This window comes from Populus nigra, chromosome 7 (genome assembly GCF_951802175.1).
Source record: "Populus nigra chromosome 7, ddPopNigr1.1, whole genome shotgun sequence".
Taxonomy (NCBI): Eukaryota; Viridiplantae; Streptophyta; class Magnoliopsida; order Malpighiales; family Salicaceae; genus Populus; species Populus nigra.
Window position 1 is genome coordinate 1,082,557 of NC_084858.1, and position 19,162 is coordinate 1,101,718.

General features: G+C 35.7%; 2 protein-coding genes across 10 annotated transcripts; both read right to left on the reverse strand.

Annotated features, from left to right (window-relative positions):
- Positions 1-653: 653 nt before the first annotated feature.
- Positions 654-6,545, reverse strand: LOC133699499 (transcription factor GTE11). The gene is made up of 7 exons (XM_062122761.1): positions 5,760-6,545; positions 5,617-5,694; positions 4,994-5,237; positions 3,735-3,825; positions 2,531-2,669; positions 1,238-1,639; positions 654-1,041 (listed from the first exon to the last, which is right to left on the reverse strand). Exons 1-7 carry the CDS (start codon positions 6,435-6,437, stop codon positions 838-840), a joined length of 1,836 nt encoding a protein of 611 aa, XP_061978745.1. The 5' UTR covers positions 6,438-6,545; the 3' UTR covers positions 654-837.
- A 1,743-nt stretch (positions 6,546-8,288) lies between these two features.
- On the reverse strand, positions 8,289-18,591 carry LOC133699405 (uncharacterized). 9 transcript variants are annotated; one of them, XM_062122638.1, is made up of 17 exons: positions 18,350-18,589; positions 17,974-18,070; positions 17,353-17,839; positions 17,122-17,199; positions 16,009-16,252; positions 15,305-15,661; positions 14,846-15,082; positions 14,311-14,487; positions 12,516-12,710; positions 12,103-12,372; positions 11,236-11,630; positions 10,859-11,062; positions 10,669-10,761; positions 10,483-10,590; positions 9,794-10,156; positions 9,631-9,678; positions 8,289-8,710 (listed from the first exon to the last, which is right to left on the reverse strand). In XM_062122638.1, the coding sequence occupies exons 3-17, from the start codon at positions 17,827-17,829 to the stop codon at positions 8,690-8,692; spliced, it is 3,267 nt and encodes a 1,088-aa protein (XP_061978622.1). In that variant the 5' UTR covers positions 17,830-17,839; positions 17,974-18,070; positions 18,350-18,589; the 3' UTR covers positions 8,289-8,689. The 9 variants fall into 9 exon arrangements, with proteins under 9 accessions (XP_061978622.1, XP_061978620.1, XP_061978621.1 ...); XM_062122636.1 differs by lacking the exon at positions 17,974-18,070; XM_062122637.1 differs by lacking the exon at positions 17,974-18,070 and having other exon boundaries at positions 17,353-17,842.
- Positions 18,592-19,162: the final 571 nt, after the last annotated feature.

Genomic DNA, 19,162 nt, shown 5'->3' on the forward strand with positions numbered 1-19,162 from the left:
CCATTGTAATTATGAAAGTGAAACTGTTTAGCAGTTTTTCCTGCAAACCTTTTTGTCAAGGACAATGCAGGTTCTGCCACATGCACAAATTTTTCTGCATTGCATTGCTGTCATGCTGTGTAATTTCGTTTCATACAATTTTTCATTAAAATTTAATTTATTTATTTAATTTTTTTTATTTTTAAATTATTTTGATATAATTCCAAACAAAAAAATACTTCAAAAAATAATCACCACTGCACTTTTAAATATCCTCAATTACTCAACAGTTTACTATTTTCTTTAGGGTATGTCTTTAAAATTGTTCAGGAAAAAGAATAGTTTATATGCAAACAAATCTTCTTCATTTTTTTAACCTTTCTTTTAAAAAAATATATCACAACCCAAGTTAATTTACCAAATAAATTTATAATCCAAGACAAGTTTAATAACTTTGATATTTCATGTGATCAAATAAAATAGGAATAGAAATCATCTCTTCAAACGCTAGAGATATTTCCTTGATTTACATAGCATATACCTGCAGGTCAAGGCCTCAATTTGCATGGAAAAATATGGAACTAGATTTTTTTTTTCTTTCAAGGATTTGGTCATTTTCTTTTCGAGAAAAACATTTATAATATTGGTGATAGAAAATGGCAAAGCAACCTGAGTGAGGAGCTAATCAAATCATCCTTGCAGCATGATAAATCATTAGAGTATTTAGCATGTATTTTCACAGCAAGGAGTAATACCCAGAAAGGCTACTGGAGATTAGTCACGTCTATCCATAGTATAAAACTGCATCAATTCATCACTTGACGGAGGTGGTCAAGGTATTGACACAGCTATGAAAACCTACTTCATAAACGTCTCAATAGCAGCATGAATGGAACTTGTATGGCCAGAATCCCGATGCTGAACCAGCGAGTGAGGTCCACTCCAGACAGATCTTTGATTGTCAGGGAATAGAGTTCCACATAGGCTGAGAAGCAAGGGATTTTCAATGTAGAATTTCTTAAACACTTTAACCTTCTCTTCCCTTTCTTGCAATTCCTGCAACTGTAGCAAGACAAAATCAGTACATATAACATGACAATAACAATGGAATCTTTAGCCATATCTCACACGTGTAAATATATAGTAAAATTCGATCACAAGCACCATAGTGCTTTTCCTGTTCACACCCCCGCATACACACAAAAGTGCTGCATGTGCATAAATTTGCCATGTAAAGTTAGTTCATAAACTCCAATACCTTGCGCTTATTTTGCTGAACTGCCATAGTTTCTTCCTCTTGCAGCACTAATGCATCTTTCTGGATATGTATACGGATATTTGCATTTTCGGATATTACAGGCTGAGGTTGTTGATTAGGCTCCTCCCCAGATCCATCAGCGAACTGTGATTTCTCTGGTAATTCATCCTTCCCTTGCTTCTGAATCTCCATCTCATTGTCTTCATCTTCTTCTTCATCGTCCTCCTCCTCCTCCTCTTCCTCCTCCTCCTCTCGCTTCTCCACAGGGCTCTGATGCCTTTCTGTAACCTCCACTTTCCCCTCATGTGCTTTTCCTTCCACTTCAACATACGCATCTGGGTCCAATGATTCACCCATATTTGATGATGAATCCTCACAAGGACTTCCGGCAAGTGAAGATTCCTTCAGCAGAAGAAAAGAACATATATAGAATGAACTTTAACAAAAGGTTTTTCTTTCAATTGACAGCATCACAAACTATTTGCTCTTTGATAATAAAGACAATTCAATATATAAAAAAAGTGGGTTCTTAATTAGAATGAACTTCAAGCTCAAGCATACTTTAATTAAAATCTATGCTCTCATTCTAGGCAGTCATAATGTCATTTTCTAGTTTAGCTGTACAAAAGATAGTATTTTGAATAAACCACAGCAAGGCAAACTCTTCCAAATGAGAACCTTTTTTAACAGAGTTAAGAAGAGCGTGAGAAGAATTGAATGAAAAGGATTAGATGTCTTTTCTTATTGTGATACCTCATTTGCACTCTTAACAAACTTGTGACAATTTGTATGCAATATAAGCTACAAATGCAAAGTCCCCTCATCTTTGTTTTTCTGTTATATGCAAAGAAAACTGGATCCAATTATTGGATGTTATTGGACTAACAGAAGTGCACCGTGAGTTTGTGCAAAGCCAAAGGAGAATCATTTTCTCAGGGAAAATGCTGTGAAAATCAGAACGGTCATTTGTAACACCAAATGTTCATTATCATAGGCAATCAAGCGTGCATATCTACATTCATAATTTAAATCACCAAAAGCTTTATGGTGACTCTAGAAAATTCAACGGAAAATAGTACTTCAAAATCCAGAACTGATCTCTGTCCACAAGCACAGCATGCTAGGTAGCCAAGTGCAGATTCAAAACCAAGATAAACACCAACCCAGCTTATTACTTATATGTTAATATATTTTATTCTAGAGCATTACCAATCACAGGATAGTTAACACTTATTTCAGGACTGTTTCACACATTTAAGAAATTTCAATAAATGTTTAAAAACATTACTGCACCTCTTGCTTGAACTCTTGACCAAGTTCATTATCAGAAACTCCGATCTGGCCTTTAGCAAGTCGAGCATTCTCTTCTCGCTCTCTTCTACGGCGCTTTAGAACACATATGGCACATAAACAATCAAGTTTATGGCGCCTTCTGCAAAAGGAAAAATCACATATAAAATGAAAATCAAGTTTATGATATTCAGTCCTGCTTACTGCACTCAAAAGAGAGACTAGAAAAATTCGAATATGATATCCATTTATCAGGGCCCATGCTTTCCCATCCCGCCCTACCCCTTTCATTGCTTGAGTTACCAATTTAGACAAATTAAATGAGTAGTTAATCAAGCCAGGTCTTAGACAAAGATATAACATACAGCTCCTAAGAAAACTAAAGAATATACTCCAAAAGAAAAGGGAACCCTTCAGAGTAAAATGACAAACTAAGAGAGTGAAATCTAATAATTCACTATAATACGTTGCAACAAGCAGAGTCATGAATAAAATGACAAATGTGTTATCAGGAATTCCATATAGAAGAAGACCATCCACCTTGGCAATATGTGTAATTACAAAGGAGGATGTCAATTGGCATACATAATATGCAATGGGAAGGAACCAAGAAAGGTTTGGACCTTTTCTATTAATCACTCAATGGAAAACTCAGAATGTTGAAGTGGGAAGTTGCCTCCAGAACTTGTTTTTCCTAAAAAAACATTTCATATTAAATATAAAAATGTTAAACTGGCTGCCTTCTTTGAGAACTCAAATGACACTATGACTGGAAGCCAGGGATTTAGAAGAGAAAAGAATAATTGGAAGTTGGACACTTCTTATTATTTATTGACCAGAGTCGGACATAAAGGTGAGGGTAAGTTAATTCAGACTGCTGGAGTAGAAATTTTGAGGTAAAGTTTTTGAGAAGGGGTGATACAAGAAAATATTTATTAGAATGAGCCAAAAAAAATACAAAAGAAAGAACAATCTAATAATAGCAGTGTTAGCAACTGGCCCATATTAACTACATGTAGCACAGATTTTCATTGTCCAACAAGTAACTGTCTTCCACTTCATTAGTTGACTGATTCTTGTCTGTTAAACTTATGCTGCTAGTTTACCATTGGTCCTTATGGACATCTAAAATTTGGATACTCAACTTCTAGGAAGTAATAGGACAATGCAAGAACAGAAAAAAGAAACGTATCCTGCAGAAACATACCCATGACGCTTTTTTGACTTCTTCGGTGGCACAATTTTATTATGTGCATGACTAGAAGCTGCAACATCCTCACCATGAACACCTTCATCACCTACCATAAAGGAAACAAATAGTGTTCGGATCACCATTGGCATATGGAGCCTAAATACAAGAGAGTTCCATATTTTAAGCAGCAACACATGTTGCCTAAAATAGCCAACATGCACGAACCAGAAAACAAGAATATTGATCAACTATTTCAGCTGTCAGTATAAAGTATAACTCAGATAAATATATTTTCTTAATTACAAATTGATACAGTGAATATCTATGGGACTTTAACTTACAGCAAAATGCAGCCTTTCATGAAACAGAATTAATAACCCTAATCCTAGGTTTCTAATTGGGTACTTCCTGTTTAACCCAGCAGTGGGTGTAGCGATTGCCAATGCAATCTCTGCTATGAACATGTGAACACTTCAAAATCTACATTTTCTGGAATAAACTAGATCTGGTATACTAAACAATGAAAAGAAATGTTTGTCTAGATCAATTACAATGATGAGCTGTACCATCTTAGCACCTACCATGACAAGTGATGCTAGTTACAAATTATACCACACAGAAATCATCTAACAAAGGTAACTCAGTGCTGTCTAAGCACTCATTGGCTGCTCTAAAATACATTGAATATTGGAACTTTGCCACCCATTTATCCATTAATCATCAGCAAGAAATAATTATAGATGTGTGTCACCAAGCTAACTGTTGTCAGAATACTGATAGGTGATATATTGCTAAATTTTAAATAAGATGACTTGTCATATTAGAAATATACATGCGAGGAGCGCAACACCATAATGGTCTTGAACTATCATGCCAAAAGAAAGATATAAGCTTCATTGCTCTACAACCCTAAAAGAATACAACATATAATCTGGAAAAGGGAGAAAACGAAAGAAACCAGGAAATAATAGACTTATACAGAACAAAAACTCCTATTTTTGAGGTGATATTTTTTTCTTCAATGGAGCAAGTTAGGAAATCAAAAAACCCAATTTGTCTGATGGGCAGCTAAACGGCTTAAACAACCAACCAAAGAAACAATGCATTAGTGTTCACATGATGTAGAAGACAGATTTCCTCTTTTAGACCTAGAGTTGCCATGCATTGTTAACAGAAAGTATGAGAGCAAAAGGGTTAAGTACACTCATGACTCAACATGATGAAGAAAAATAAAAATGAATTGATTGGAAAGAACAAAGCCATAAGATCCTCACCATTACTTCCTTTTGATAGTTCAGTGTATAACCCAGCTGTTGTCCAATACTTCATAAAATTCTTCTTAACACGCTTCATAAGATCCAAGATATAGTCACCTTTGCTGTTATACTTAAAACAGTTGTACCAAATGTATTGAACATCCTTGTAGACATCCTTTGAATTCATGTACTTGTCACCTTTCTCAAGATTGCTGCAGATTGTTCCAAAGTCCATTGGTGTATCTATGATATCAAAATAATCCTGTAAAAGAGGAAAGTCATTTTGATACCATAGATAAATATGGACATATCAAGCAATACAGAACAAAAAGAGCTCAATGGATTTTTATTTTTCAAAAACAATCTTATTAGGCAGTATGGATGTATATAGAAGATGGCGGATAATACATAGTTTCAATTCTCAAGAAAACCTTGCAACTAAAATATAAGGCCTCTTCAATGTATTTGCATGCAATGTCAACTAAGATATCCATTCAGACCATTCCTCTATAACACCCATAGCTGAGCAGCATAGGAACTTAATCTTCCCAAAATCGAGTCCTTAACATGAGAACTCTCTACTCCATAACAAACATAAAACAACAAAGCATCGCGCCATAATAATCAAGATACCAACTTACAGGTATTCCAAGAGCATCAGGATTGACAGGAACGTTAAAGGGTTCGGCTGCATCCATTTTCATCACCTTCTTAATAACCTACAAATAGGATAAACAATTACACACAAACAAAAATAACAACTAAAAACAAACTCCAAACATACCAATAAGGCAGAATCCAATTCTTTCTTATCATATCGATTCTCCTTATGTGGCGTCTCCAATTCCTTGTTTGGCAAACCCTCATCCTCATCCTCATCCTCCACCACCACCACATCACCACTGCTCGAACCTCCTCCTCTTCCTGCTCCTCCCAACACCTTAGTAGACGAAGAAGACTTAATCTTTATACCCCCAGGTCTCCTCGAAACATACATCTTAATTTCAGGAACAACCGAATTCCCACTATCCTCACCTTGTTTCTCCAACCCCAAGTTCTGCACTGGGCTACTCCTGTCCGTATCAGTCCGAGACTCCAAAATCTTCGAACTTTTTAGCTTAACCTTCACACGCCCAACACCCTTTACTCCTCCTCCTCCTCCTGATGCTGCCGTGGCAGCAGCCTTATCGATAGAACCATCAGGATTAATACTTGCAAGATGCAATGGCTGGTCGGTTCCGGTGGAAGAAGGTGTATTAACCTCCATTGGAGATTGATTATCATCATCATCATCATCATCACCACCACCATCATGATCATCATTATGATCTTCCCTGCTTAGAGTGATTAAATTGATAAGTGTTTGTTCTTCATCGGCAGAACCCTCGCCACCGCTCACCGCAGCTTCGGCTTTTGGCTTCGCTGCTTTTCCTTTCTTCCTCGCTCTCTTTCGCTTCTTCATCTTCTAAGAAATCAAAATCAGTAACCCTAACGGTAAAAGTTTGGCGTTTGCAGAGAGAGACCTAAGCGATGCGTCGTTCGTTCGTTTGTTGTTAAGAGAAAGACAGGACTACTATTTATTTTATGGATTAGTGTATTTATTTCGTCCCTCTATTTTTTACATTTTCTTATGTGACCACTCTACTTTTCTTTTTATTTATATGGCTCCTTTACTCCAAAAAAAATGATTCCTTTTAAATAATATTTGTTCGATTTTAAATTTAAAGTTTTTACAAATAAAATGTTGCTCTTGCGGTTTAGACATTACTATATCCCTATAAGGATGAGAATACAAGTTCGATTTCTAAGAAGCGCACTTATAACGAAGGGCAGCCACGAATCCCAAACGAGACTAATTTTACCATTTAAAAAGATGTGAGGATATCTGGGTAAAACAAAAAAAAATTAAAGTTTAAATAATATATTGATTAATTAATAAATTTGTATGGTCTCAATTATATTAATTTACATAGATTTAATTTATAATATATTTCTTATTAAGATAGTTTTTGGGGAAATAGAAATTGAAGACAATTATTTGTTTATTTTTTCAATAATTTCCTTGTAAATATTCAATAATCTCAACTTTATCTTTTTGATTTTGCATTAACAAACCCTACTTCTTTTTTATAAGAACAAATTTATTATTGTGACTAGCTTTATCTTGTATACCAACTTGTATATATAAATAGAATTCTGTCTATATCTCTAGTTCTGTTCTTTTTATGAAATTATAAACATTGTAATATAATGGATTATTAAAATTATAATGATTTATTACAATACAAGCACCACTAAAAAAAGGCTATAAGATGAAGAACTACATGATTAAAAGTAATCATGCAAATACCTTATTGTAAAAAAGAATTCATCATAAGGACTAAATAGTATTTTCATGAGATTATAAGAAAAACGTTGGTTTTTTTTTTTAAAAAAAAAATGGAAATCAAGTTTTGGGCCTTTTCTCTTTAATTTTTCAATAGCATGCACATGTATTTAACATACCACATCCAATGCAATGGAATTGAATGGAAGAAAATTACATATTTAGTTGAGTGGAAGAAAATATAATATATTTTACATTTTAATTAATGTACTATGACATAAAAAAATAAATATAAAAAAAAATATTTGATTAAAAACACAAATATTATTTTTTAAAATATTTTTTCTTAAAATGCATCAAAATATTTTTTTATTAACATCAGCACATCAAAACAATCTAGAAATATAAAAAATATTTAAATTTTTAAAAAACATAATTTCAACTGTATGTTAACAATTGCATCAAAAATCCAAGTTCTCTTTACATTTCCTTCTTGATTAATCACAAAACTATAATATTGTCATCATAATTTTGGAATTGCTTTTTTAAAAACTATTCATTTTTATAGTTAAAATAGCATTTCATGATTTTTTGAAAAAAAAATTGCTTGAAATTATTTTTTTATTTTTTTAGATTATTTTAACATGCTAATATTAAAAATAATTTTTAAAAATAAAAAATATTATTTTTATATATTTTTAAATAAAAAACATTTTAAAAAATAATTGTTACCCTACTCTGAAATATTACCTTAATCACAACAATAAAAAGTATCAACATTGAGCTAACCCTATAATTAGAGAATTTCCATTTAGGTTCCTCTTACCCTTCAATTTCATCATGATTTCAATTACTTCAGTTTTCTGCTTTGTTTGAATCAAATAGTAAGAATATTCAACAAAGGTATTTTACATTCAAATTAAGGAAAATCACAATTATTAAAATATTGTAAAAATATAGGCCACTACTAGTCGGAGTATCGCTCTCTTACCAATTTCATATTCTATTGAAAAACATGAAATACAAATATTAGCTAAAGAGTGAGTTCAAGCTTTTCAATTGATTAAAATTTAAATATAACATGGAGGAAATATGAAATAGGACATGCCCAGAAAGAAGCAACAAAGAAAACCTACCACCACCTTGCATGATCAGTTGTGCCAGCAACACACCATCATTGCTCATCCATGCATCTTTATTTCAAGACACAGCTAGAGTTCACTGGAATTAGCTCATCACTCTCCTACAATCTCATATGCCATCAAAATATGTTTAATGCTCCTTCATAAATTACAAAATGCATGTCTAGCTAGCCATTTCAGCCACAGACAATATACATGGCTAGTAACTTGTTTATGGTTCCAGAAGCTGGTGAAGTCCATTGAGCATCACATCTCTCCGCGATCAATCTGCATGAAAAAACAAATAATTTAACTGGATAATACAAAAAATATGCACTTGTATTGATTTTTGGGGCGAACTGAAAATACATGGATTAATTGTATTGCTCTATCTGGTACTTTTTGAATTCTCAGAATCTGGTTCTTGTACTGTTTTTTCTGTAATGTAGTTCCTACACCTGCAATCCCATCCCACACTACTAAATGCAGACATGATCTATTTTTCCATTTTTAACATGAAATTCAACTAGTTCAGCACTTTGTTGAGGTTCACAGAAAGCACCATGCTACATAATTGATACATGAAACTCGGCATACTTTTCAGATACAAGTCCCAATTAGATACGGCAATGGACCAGATAATTACATAACCTAGCTCTTCCTACCTCAAAAGGGAAGCAAAAATGGAGAAAATAAGGAGGCCACTTGTAATCAGCTAAAGGTGGGGATGACAAGGGTTCTTGACCTTGCCTTAGATTAGATATCTATACTATTTACTGAACTCCTGTTCTTAGTTTCACTCCCATTTCCCTCACTACAGCATCACAATGTTTGCCACCCAACATCATCAGAAAATAGCACCTTCGATCTCCATAAATATTTCCTCCCTAACCTCAAAAGTTACCTTCCTTCTTCAATCTCTCAAGAAAGCAGCAAAAAGAAGTTAATATTTTTACTGTTCACAATAGAAAATTGGGCAGATTACACCAACCAACTCCTGAGTGACTTGGATTAATCAATCTTCTTTTTGAAATGACACGTCAGGACTCCTACATTATGAAGTTTCACTGTGCCAAAAACTCCAGAGGTTTGCTGTTATTAAAATGACTGAATCCTGGCAATTCATTACGTTTCCTTCCATCTATTTGTTTATGTTTTTCCCAGGTTGGGAGGGGGGGGGGGGGGTGCAGATAAAATAGTTTTGTCACCTCATTTGATGGAACTTCATGACTTGATGACGAGGAGTGTTCTTGTGCCTGCAATGAATCATCATGAGCACTAAAGTTACTAGGTAGCTTGTCATTTAACTGAATGTCATGCAAAGCCCGAGATAAAATTTTACTATCAGATTCACAGCATCACCAAAGGTACCTGTTTTGAACCCAAGCCTTTAGATGGTTCACCGACACCGATCTTCTCAAAGAAATTCTGCATGCTTGAAGCCATCCTAGCTATCTGTGTTTCCATACTTGCATACTTCTTCTCCATGGCCTCCATTTTACCCAACATCTTGCTTACCTCTACATTAGCTGATTTTTTGGCCTCAGATGCCATCCTGATGAGCTCAATATGGCCAAGTTTTTGGCCCCAAAGATCAGAAGGGTTAGGACCCAACCCATATGTGCGCACATGGCCATTTTTTTCTTCTCCCATAACTTGGAAGAAAGCATCATCCCAGTCATTACTGTCATTTGAAGTCTGTTGTTTCTGAGTTTCTTGTTCACGGAGTTTCGACTGGAATGAAAACCAGTGTTCCAAATCATAAAAGTTATAAAAGAAAGAAAAAAATATATTACAAAGAAAAGAATGTAAGAGAAAATTAAGAGAACAAGACATCTTCAAAAGTGAAAGAAAATCATAACATAAGAAGCAACACTTAACCCCACTGAATACCAGATAAAGAAACACCCCTAGAAAGCTATTGCATGACATCAGAAAAAAAGCAAGACCAAGTTCTATCTCGCGTAAATTTTCTTGTACTATTGGTATTTGAATTTTTTTGAAAAACTACAATAAAGGTAAAAAAAATGGATTTCCATAGTTGTGTTCATTAAACCTACAATTATTTCTGCTGCTACATTATTCATAGGCTGTCCATCCTTACGAGTACGGGTCTTTATGTATAGCTCTGCCCTGGTTGGCTCCTTTCCACCAGACTTCTTTGTCCTCTATCCTCAAATGACAGCAGTCTGCATGTCAAAATAGACATCACGAGAGCAGTAATAAGATTCCAATGTAGAAGTTACCTCTTCCTCACGTATCCTTGCAAAACTCTTTGAGCCTGCAGTGTGGGTACTCTTCTGGTTCGAGCGGTTGGCCTTATTTTTTGCACTACGCAACTACAAATTTCATATAAAAGAATTAAGTTTCCAATTTTTATGTGAGAGAGAATATCAATGGTATAACACAGATCTTGCAATCATCGCTTGCACATACTTGTGCCTCTTCAGAGTTCCAATAGGAAATGAGGATTGCCCATTGCTCTGGAAGGACTCTTCTATCACGATCATTCAGGCGCTCCTCATCAGTTTTATGAGGATAATAATGTTCAGACTTCAATTTTGCTTTCCAATTCCTCCATTTTGATGCAAGGGATCTCAGTACCCAAGTTTTGCAGATGGGCTCAATGTCAAATTTTGTCTGTAAAGCATAAAAAAGAAGAAACAATCATGAATGAACACCAAGAAATGATTGTTTAAGGAAGTAAAAAGTTCTTTCTTTTCCTCTGTTAGTAAAAAATGAACTTAGGACCTATTTCTACCCCCATCCTTGTCCACGTGCCACTTGAGAACAAAAGTTTTATTTATTAATACCTGGACAAACTGCCACATGTTCTCCTTCTTTTCATCTGGCATTGCAAACCAATCCACAAAAGTAAGGGGTGCCATCTCACCATTCCGTGCAACAGTTCCCAGGAAAGTACTTAGCTTAGATGCTTCAGGACCAACAGGCTGCCCCAATGTGTTGATGGGAACAGCTATCTGTTCACCATCACACATGTCCCACATGTCACGGCACAGAGTGGGGCCTCTAACTCGAGTCCTCTTCTTTGTCTTTTGTGTTGGCTGCTCTGGGCTGTCTGGATGGCTGTGACTCCCTGAGGGCTGCTGAGGTGAGTGACAGCCTGAAACCAATGGTGTTCTGGTGCACGGGTCCTCAGAGCTCCTCTGTGTATTTCTCATCCCCCTCCCGCTAGTGTTTGCTAGTCCTGCATAGAAGAATACCAAAATAAAGAGGCAATACCAATTACTACATTGTAAATGTCTAAAACACAACAAACAAGATGGCTATAACACACACGCACGCACACTCAAGATTTACATTAAAAAACTACCATGCAGGTATGGAGAAAGGAAAATATAAAGCCTAAGCTATGTTCTTATGAGACTGTTTTCTGGCCATAACAACTGAACAGAGCTTGAGTTTAAAAAGATGTCAAAAGAGGAGGAATGCAATCCTAGTACAAGAGAAATGCACAGAGGAAACACCAAAAGAAGGAAACTAAAGAAAAGAAATAAAAACTTGTCTCCGAGACCTGATGTAAAAAAAAAACACAGAACATATTCTTTTGGTTTTATTGATTGTTTCAGTCACAAACCAGACATCAAAATGTCCAGTACTGGCATCAGAATCCTGAAAAGTATTTCATTTACAAAATTATGAACTTCACAGCAGCATACCAGGACTAGAAATATCTAAACTAGTCAGCGGCTGAGGTGGCTGGGGCTGCCCAATGCTTGACTCAGGCTGATGCAGTACATTTGGTTGGTTACAGCTTAATGGGGGCTGTTGGGCATGCAATTCACTTTGATTGACAACCACAGGGCCCACTGGACACCCAGGCACATCTCCATTGTGCTCCATTGCACAATCCACAGGATCCACTGGACACACAGGCACATATCCATTTTGCTCCATGGGACAATCCACTGTAGGCAGTGGCGGATGTCCTACAAATGGTAGACGCAACCCAAATTGTAAAGACAAACACATGATTGAAACACTGTTGATGATAGGGATGGATGCATTGGATGGAATTGAAGTAGAAAGGAAGCTTTCTCTGTATATATGAAAATTTTGGTCCATGCCATACCTGCACCATCAATATCTACACCAACATGTTCCTGGGAGGTGCTTTGCTGGGATTGCCATAAATGACATGAACTTGGTTGGGGTTGTTGCTGCTTGGAATTGGTAGGGCCACTCATCATGGAGACCATCGAATGCCTGGTGGCATATTTTTTCTGCCTCGTGGAGCGACCCATTAGAGCAGCTAATTTTGAATGTCCTGAAAGAAAAATGGCAAGATAATAGATGTTAAATAACATACATGGACAGGAGGAACAAGATCCTTATGTTGCATGTCTGATTCCAAATGATACTGAGATCTTTCACAAATCAATGATTACATTAAAATAATAGAGTCAAACTTGCACTTTAAGCCCATGGATCTTAACCTAACTACCAAGCATCCCTTGTCCTGAACTTTGGCTAATGGACAAAATGTCCCTTCATTACTAATTTCATAACAGAGAATATGCATTTCTTCAAAACCATCGTATCCCTAATAAACAGCAAGACCTCCCTCCTCACTCAAATTACTGGAAGCATTTCAATCCAGTCTATCCCCTTCTATTTTGCCAAACACAGCAATGTTTGCTCACATATGATCCCCTAGCCACCAATAGCGCCTACCCTGAGAGAGTCGCAGAAGGCAGGTGTGCCAAGGCTCCAAGGCAAATGCACCTAGCCTCAAAAGCCCTTCACGCATTCTATAAAATGTTTCTTTTTATATCCCATTCCATCTTGATAAAGATGAATGCCACATCCTATAAATTACATGGCACACTAACCGTCTTCCCTTTTAAATTACCTCAATTTAACAGTTTGAAGACCGCCAAAGCTTATCTCAGTAAAGTCATTGAATCCATTTTTTCCCTCTTTGCTATGATCTAAGCCCTTCCTTCTGATAACAAATCCATCATAGCTCTTGAATAATCTTTAAAGTTTTATCTTGAATAGGGTTGCCTCGACAAAGGTCACAACATCTCATATCAAACATCAAGTTCAAAAGAATCAAGGTACATGAGGAAAAAACAGTTAGGGTTGAATATGACGGCTCAAATTTTCACCTCCACGCCCAACAAGTAATGTCATTTAGCTCTTTTTTCCTCTTAATGGATTATTCTTGAACATTTTCACTTTCATGTTTTCTCACTTCATGTTTTGCAGAAAACAAGGACGAGAAGAAAGATTAGAGACCATATGTGGAAATGGACCAGGGCAAATCAACCACTGATCTCAGCAGATACATCAAAAAAGGTAGCAGATTGAACAGACACACAAAACCAAAAGTCATAGTAGCGTGGATCATTCAACCAAGACCTAAAGCTTGAGGGAATGAAACAAAACAACGTTCACAAATATAAGAATATCCGTGAAATCAAATTTTATTCTATCTTCTTTGTCAAACTTCAAGAAAACGAAAAAAAAAATATGCTTTATGAATTTTCAAAATCAACTGCCTTGGATTCCTTTGTGTTAATTGTGATTCAGGAATTTCAAAGTCACATAATAAAAACATTGAAAATTTGACCAATAATCAATTTATTTCTTATCAACTTAAATGCCACGTGGATATCAATATATTTTCTTATGTATAGAGATATCGAACTATCAATAATCAATTAGAGTCATTAAGGTAGTTTATGACCCAGCTAAGTTTTATTTCTCAAGAAAAGGTGGACAATTTTGCAATGGCTATAAAGCATAAAACTTTCATCCACCTCACATCTACTTCTGTAATAACTGCAACACAAACAAGACCTGCCATAAGGCATGGAATTTTCATCTATCTCACATTTACTTCTGTTTCAGGTGCAATGTACCTGAATAATTACTGTCTTCACCAGCCTGTGAATGGGAAAGTTGCGGTGGTAGGTCGGTGCTTGGCTGAGGCTGATGCGACGGACAAGGCTGCCTAAAGCCTGAGAGGGGCATCTGAGATCGGGACTGGCTGATGCCAAAATTATCCTGCTGCATATGATTGCCAACAATATGGTTCCCTGTAGACATAATATCACATTTATTATACCTCACAGTTTGATTATTGGAAAGCACCAAGTAAGAATTTCCTACAAAATGAATACAGTTGATAATAATGATAATAAAAAAACTAAATACCATGATAATGAAAAAAGTTCATGAATTTGATTTTGTTTCTTCCTCATAAAATTGCTATATTGTAAGAATGTCTATGAAGAAGTCATGCATGATTGTGTTAACACAACTAGAAATTTGAAATCACATAAGCCAAAAAGAGAGGAAACTGTAGCAAGAGAAGTATAGGGTCCCAAAGACCTGCTAAACATATGAAAGTTGTATCTATCCTGTGTATATTTTTGTTTTTACAGGGCCATGTACCTGCACAATTACTTTCTGCAACTGCTTGTGACTGGAAAAGCTGTGGCTGGGTATTGCTCAGCTGAGGCTGATGTGACTGACAAGGCTGGTGATATTGGGGCACCTGAGAAAGTGCTTGAACAGTGCCAAAATTATCTGGTCTTGTCTGGCTGCTGACTGCGTGGCTCACCATAGAAATAGTGTCACCCTTGCTATGCCTCTTAGAATGATCATTAGAAGGCAAAAGGTGAGGATTTCCTACAACAATTAAATCAATAAATGATAAATAAAAATAAGCATGAGTGCATTATTATGTTAGATGCAAGTGCAAAAAAGGATACGATATCAAATTTCTGAATAGACCAGCGTTAGACCCAGTTGCAATAAAAATTCAGTGCCTTGAATGGATACAGACACCAGCCATCAGCATGAAACTTGTACATTTCAATTATCTATTTTTGTTTTCGAAGCTCCATGTACCTGGAGGCTGATGCAACTGATAAGGCTGGTTATAGCCTGGTAGGGGCACCTGAGATTGAGATTGAGGTTGATGTGACTGATAATGCTGGCTATAGCATGGTAAGGGCACCTGATATTGAGGCTGATGTAACTGACAAGGCAGGCTGTAGCCTGATAAGGGCACCTGAGATTGAGGCTGATGTGACTGATAAGGCTGGCTATAGCTTGGCAGGGGCACCTGAGACTGAGTGTGAATGATACCAAAATCATTCTGTTGCATCTGCTTGAGATCACATACCACATGGTTGACCACAGACATAGCATCGCATTGGCTAAGCCTTATATCATGGTCATTTGAAAGCACAAAGTGAGAATGTCCTACAAGAACAAAATCAAATGATTGTGACTGAGATTATTAGGAAAAAGAAATAATAATAGCTGAGAATCATTACCTCAATAATGAGAAGAAATCTTCAAGGCTAATGTATTCGGTGATTGCAAAAAATAAAAAGAAAAGAAAAACGTATTAATAAGCCGGGGGGGGGGGGGGGGGGCTACGTTGCTTGACTTTGGGAGATTCATGTAAAAATAAAACACTAAATCCTAATCAGTTGGTTATCCATTATAAGCAGGAAATTCTATAAAAGGTGTACTAGCTACAATGAGCAAAGTGATGAAAATCACTAGAAGAAACATAGAAAAAAGCAGAACCTTGAAACTCATACCACTAGTTTTGGTCAGAATTTCACTTTTCAAGCCAGCTGCCGTCCAGTATTTCATAAACTTCTTCTTCACTCTTTTCATAAGGTACACGATATAGTCACCCTTCTTGTTATACTTGAGACAATTCTCCCAGATATATTGTACATCCTTGTATACATCCTCACCATTTAGGTACTTGACACCATTATGAAGATTCTTACATATGGTTCCAAAATCCATTGGTGTATCTACGACATCAAAGTAATCCTGATCACAATCAGACAACCCCAACCCCAATATTAGAGAGAGAGAAGTCTGCATGGTATATAGGCATTTGAGTATGAGAAAATATCCAGCATAGTGTTATTTTTACATAAAATATCCAGTGTAGTGCATGACAGCATGAGCATGAACAATACCTAAAAAGTAACAGGTCATTTTTATGAATCACCATACATCCATTTTGCAACAACAAAATCATGATTAAGGTGAAATACTTTCGCACTCCATGGGATTTTTATAGAAAGTTGAAGAACGGAGATAATAGACTAGACATAAAGGAAACCACTAACAAATTCTCTGTGCTCAAAAGTATAGCAAACTAGAGTTTTTTGACCCAAAGTTGTCAAAGATGAGCGGTTAGTGCAAAAGATACTGCAAAAGCTTTTTTTTTTTTTTTCTTGTGGTCATGGTTCAATAGCGCATAATTTCCTCTAGCCTAGGCAGCATTCTTTCATTTAGCAAACAATAACACCATTAGAACATCATGCCAACCATTATTCCTCGCCCTTCCAAGTTCAAGGTCAAAATGAAACAGACAGCTGCATATAATAACATCACAAATTACTTCAGTGATTATCCATGCAACTAAGAGAAGGATTAATGCAAAGTGGTAACTGGACACATGTTAGAAATGAGACCATTCCTTTTATTTCTCAGTTAGTGCCTGAAGGTCCCACGCTTGACCCATAGATGTTCTGGACACGTAACCTGTACCCTCACTGCAGTGCTACCACATCCAGCACTTGTACTTCCACATGAACTTGGGGTCACAAGCAGTTTCCTATCCTGCCAGTTTTAATGAGTATACACCCATCCAAACCTATGCATTACACTAAATAGCAATTCATACTTACATGTAATCCCAGAGAAGCAGGATCCACAGGGGAATTGAAAGACTTGGCCTCATCCATTTCCATTATCTTCTTAATCACCTTGAAGACAAATCCAACAGCAGAGACCAAAAGAATCAACAAGTTTAGTATCGACACATTACCTAGAGTCTAAACTTAACAAGAAGAAAGTCCTATTATACATAAGTCAATAAATGAAAAACAATCATTAACCATAGAAATTGTCAGACATACTGCAAAGCAAGCTTTCAATTCTTCCTTGTTATATGTAGGATCGTGAGGTGGCTTGTCTGTTTGTTTTCCTTTCCTACACGTAGAATGCAACCCCTTTGATGACTTATCCTGCACATCCATAGCTTTGTTTATGACTTTACCTTTCTTAGGAGGTCGGCCACGCTTTTTAACTGATTTTTGCACTCCCCTATCAAGTGCTGGTTCATCACCACTGTCAACATCCAATGATCCATCATGTCCACTTGAAGATGATGCCGATGAGCTAGACTCTGAACCGGAATCAATTTCACCAAACTTACCAACACAAAATTCATTAAACCCAGAATTTTGTCCAGCATTTTGGTCGACTTCATTAAATTCAGTTTTCTGTTTGGCATTTTGGTCAACAAAGTTCAAGAACGCTTGTTCATTACTAGTCACAACAAGGGGCTTCTCTTTTGTGATTTTCTTGTTAGCACGCTTCTTCTTCCTCACCATTTTTCTTTCCCTGCTAGATAACATCCTCTAAGTTAGCATTCTTCCGGGAAAAAAAGAAAAGATCCTAAAACATTATCCCAAACTTCTTACACTACAAAAATCAAACAAAACCTATGCTAAACTAATTACCACAACAAAAATTACCTTTTTTAGCTTTAAAATTCACTCCACAAAGCTTAAAAACTTATTAATAACAACTTCACCACTTAAAATCTTTAGCTTTCTCTGCTGCTAATTAACACTACCAAAAATCCACATCAGAAAACAACATTATGATCAGAAATTTAAGTTCAATAACCCACAAAACAGAATAAAAATTACATTTTTACTCTTACACAAGAACAATCAAAAACAGAAACCCTAAAGAAAAGAGCTTAAACATTCAGTAATAAAAGGGTACAAAATTAAAGAAGAAAAAAATCAAAACTATTTCATTTATTCATCAAAATTTTAGCTGCTTCTTCTACAAGATCAAATCATTTCTAAATAATAAAAAAAAAAACAGAGAGAGAGACATTACCTAGTTTGGTTTTGGTCTGAGATTGAGAGTGTCTAAGGTTTAAAAAACATGGGGGGGTTTATTTAGGGTTTAGAAACGGGAAAAACATAGCCTGTGTGTCTGTTTGTCGCTAAAAGTACAGAGAGAGAGAGATTAGCGAACAGCTTTAGTGGCAGCGGTTTCGCTTTCACAGCCTGCAGTGATAAAGAAGTGTCACTTTTTGTGGAAAGCCAACGTTAGAAACTTAGAAACGTCAGAACAGACACACCATGTTCTTTACTATTCACTCCCTCAAACTTATAACTGCCCTCCTTTTCTTTTTCTTTTTTATTTACCTTTTTCAGAATTTCAGAATTTATTTTTGGGTCATCTAAATGTAAATGATCGAGACGTTTCATGGTATTTGGTCTTCAAACTAGCAAAATCCACCACTTTTTGGCTAAAATTTTGGTATTTGTGACATGATACTGAAACCTTAACTATTTTTATGGGTGAATTATGGGTGAATTTAAGGTATTAATGGATCAAAATTAAAAAAATATGAAGAATAAAAAATTTCTAGATGGTTCAATCAAAAATTTAAGTTGACCCATCAATTCAGGTAATCTGATCCTGACCCAATCAAAACTCAATCTTTAATTAATTGATTTTTAAAAAATATATTTTTTTTGATCAAGATGATTTTTTTATAAAAAAAAATTAGAAGGTAGACTTTTCTACCCATGATTAGTTTTTTTCTTGAGTTATAATTTATAAGGTTTCTAAAAAGAAATTCTACTGTTAAATTTCAAATTTTCAATGATTTCCAACTTGAAAAATACTTTAAGTCTACAA

What these genes read in the sequence shown, in the direction of transcription:
- LOC133699405 (XM_062122636.1), bottom strand. Translation starts at nt 17,829, where the DNA reads ATGGTGAGGAAGAAGAAGCGTGCTAACAAGAAAATCACAAAAGAGAAG. An exon ending in TGAAGACAGTAATTATTCAG is followed by an intron (nt 12,711 to 14,310) that starts GTACATTGCACC and finishes TTTTTCTTTCAG; the next exon opens with GACATTCAAAATTAGCTGCT. An exon ending in AAGGCTTGGGTTCAAAACAG is followed by an intron (nt 9,679 to 9,793) that starts GTACCTTTGGTG and finishes GATTCATTGCAG; the next exon opens with GCACAAGAACACTCCTCGTC.
- LOC133699499 (XM_062122761.1), bottom strand. Translation starts at nt 6,437, where the DNA reads ATGAAGAAGCGAAAGAGAGCGAGGAAGAAAGGAAAAGCAGCGAAGCCA. An exon ending in AAGTCAAAAAAGCGTCATGG is followed by an intron (nt 2,670 to 3,734) that starts GTATGTTTCTGC and finishes TTCCTTTTGCAG; the next exon opens with AAGGCGCCATAAACTTGATT. An exon ending in TTCAGCAAAATAAGCGCAAG is followed by an intron (nt 1,042 to 1,237) that starts GTATTGGAGTTT and finishes GTCTTGCTACAG; the next exon opens with TTGCAGGAATTGCAAGAAAG.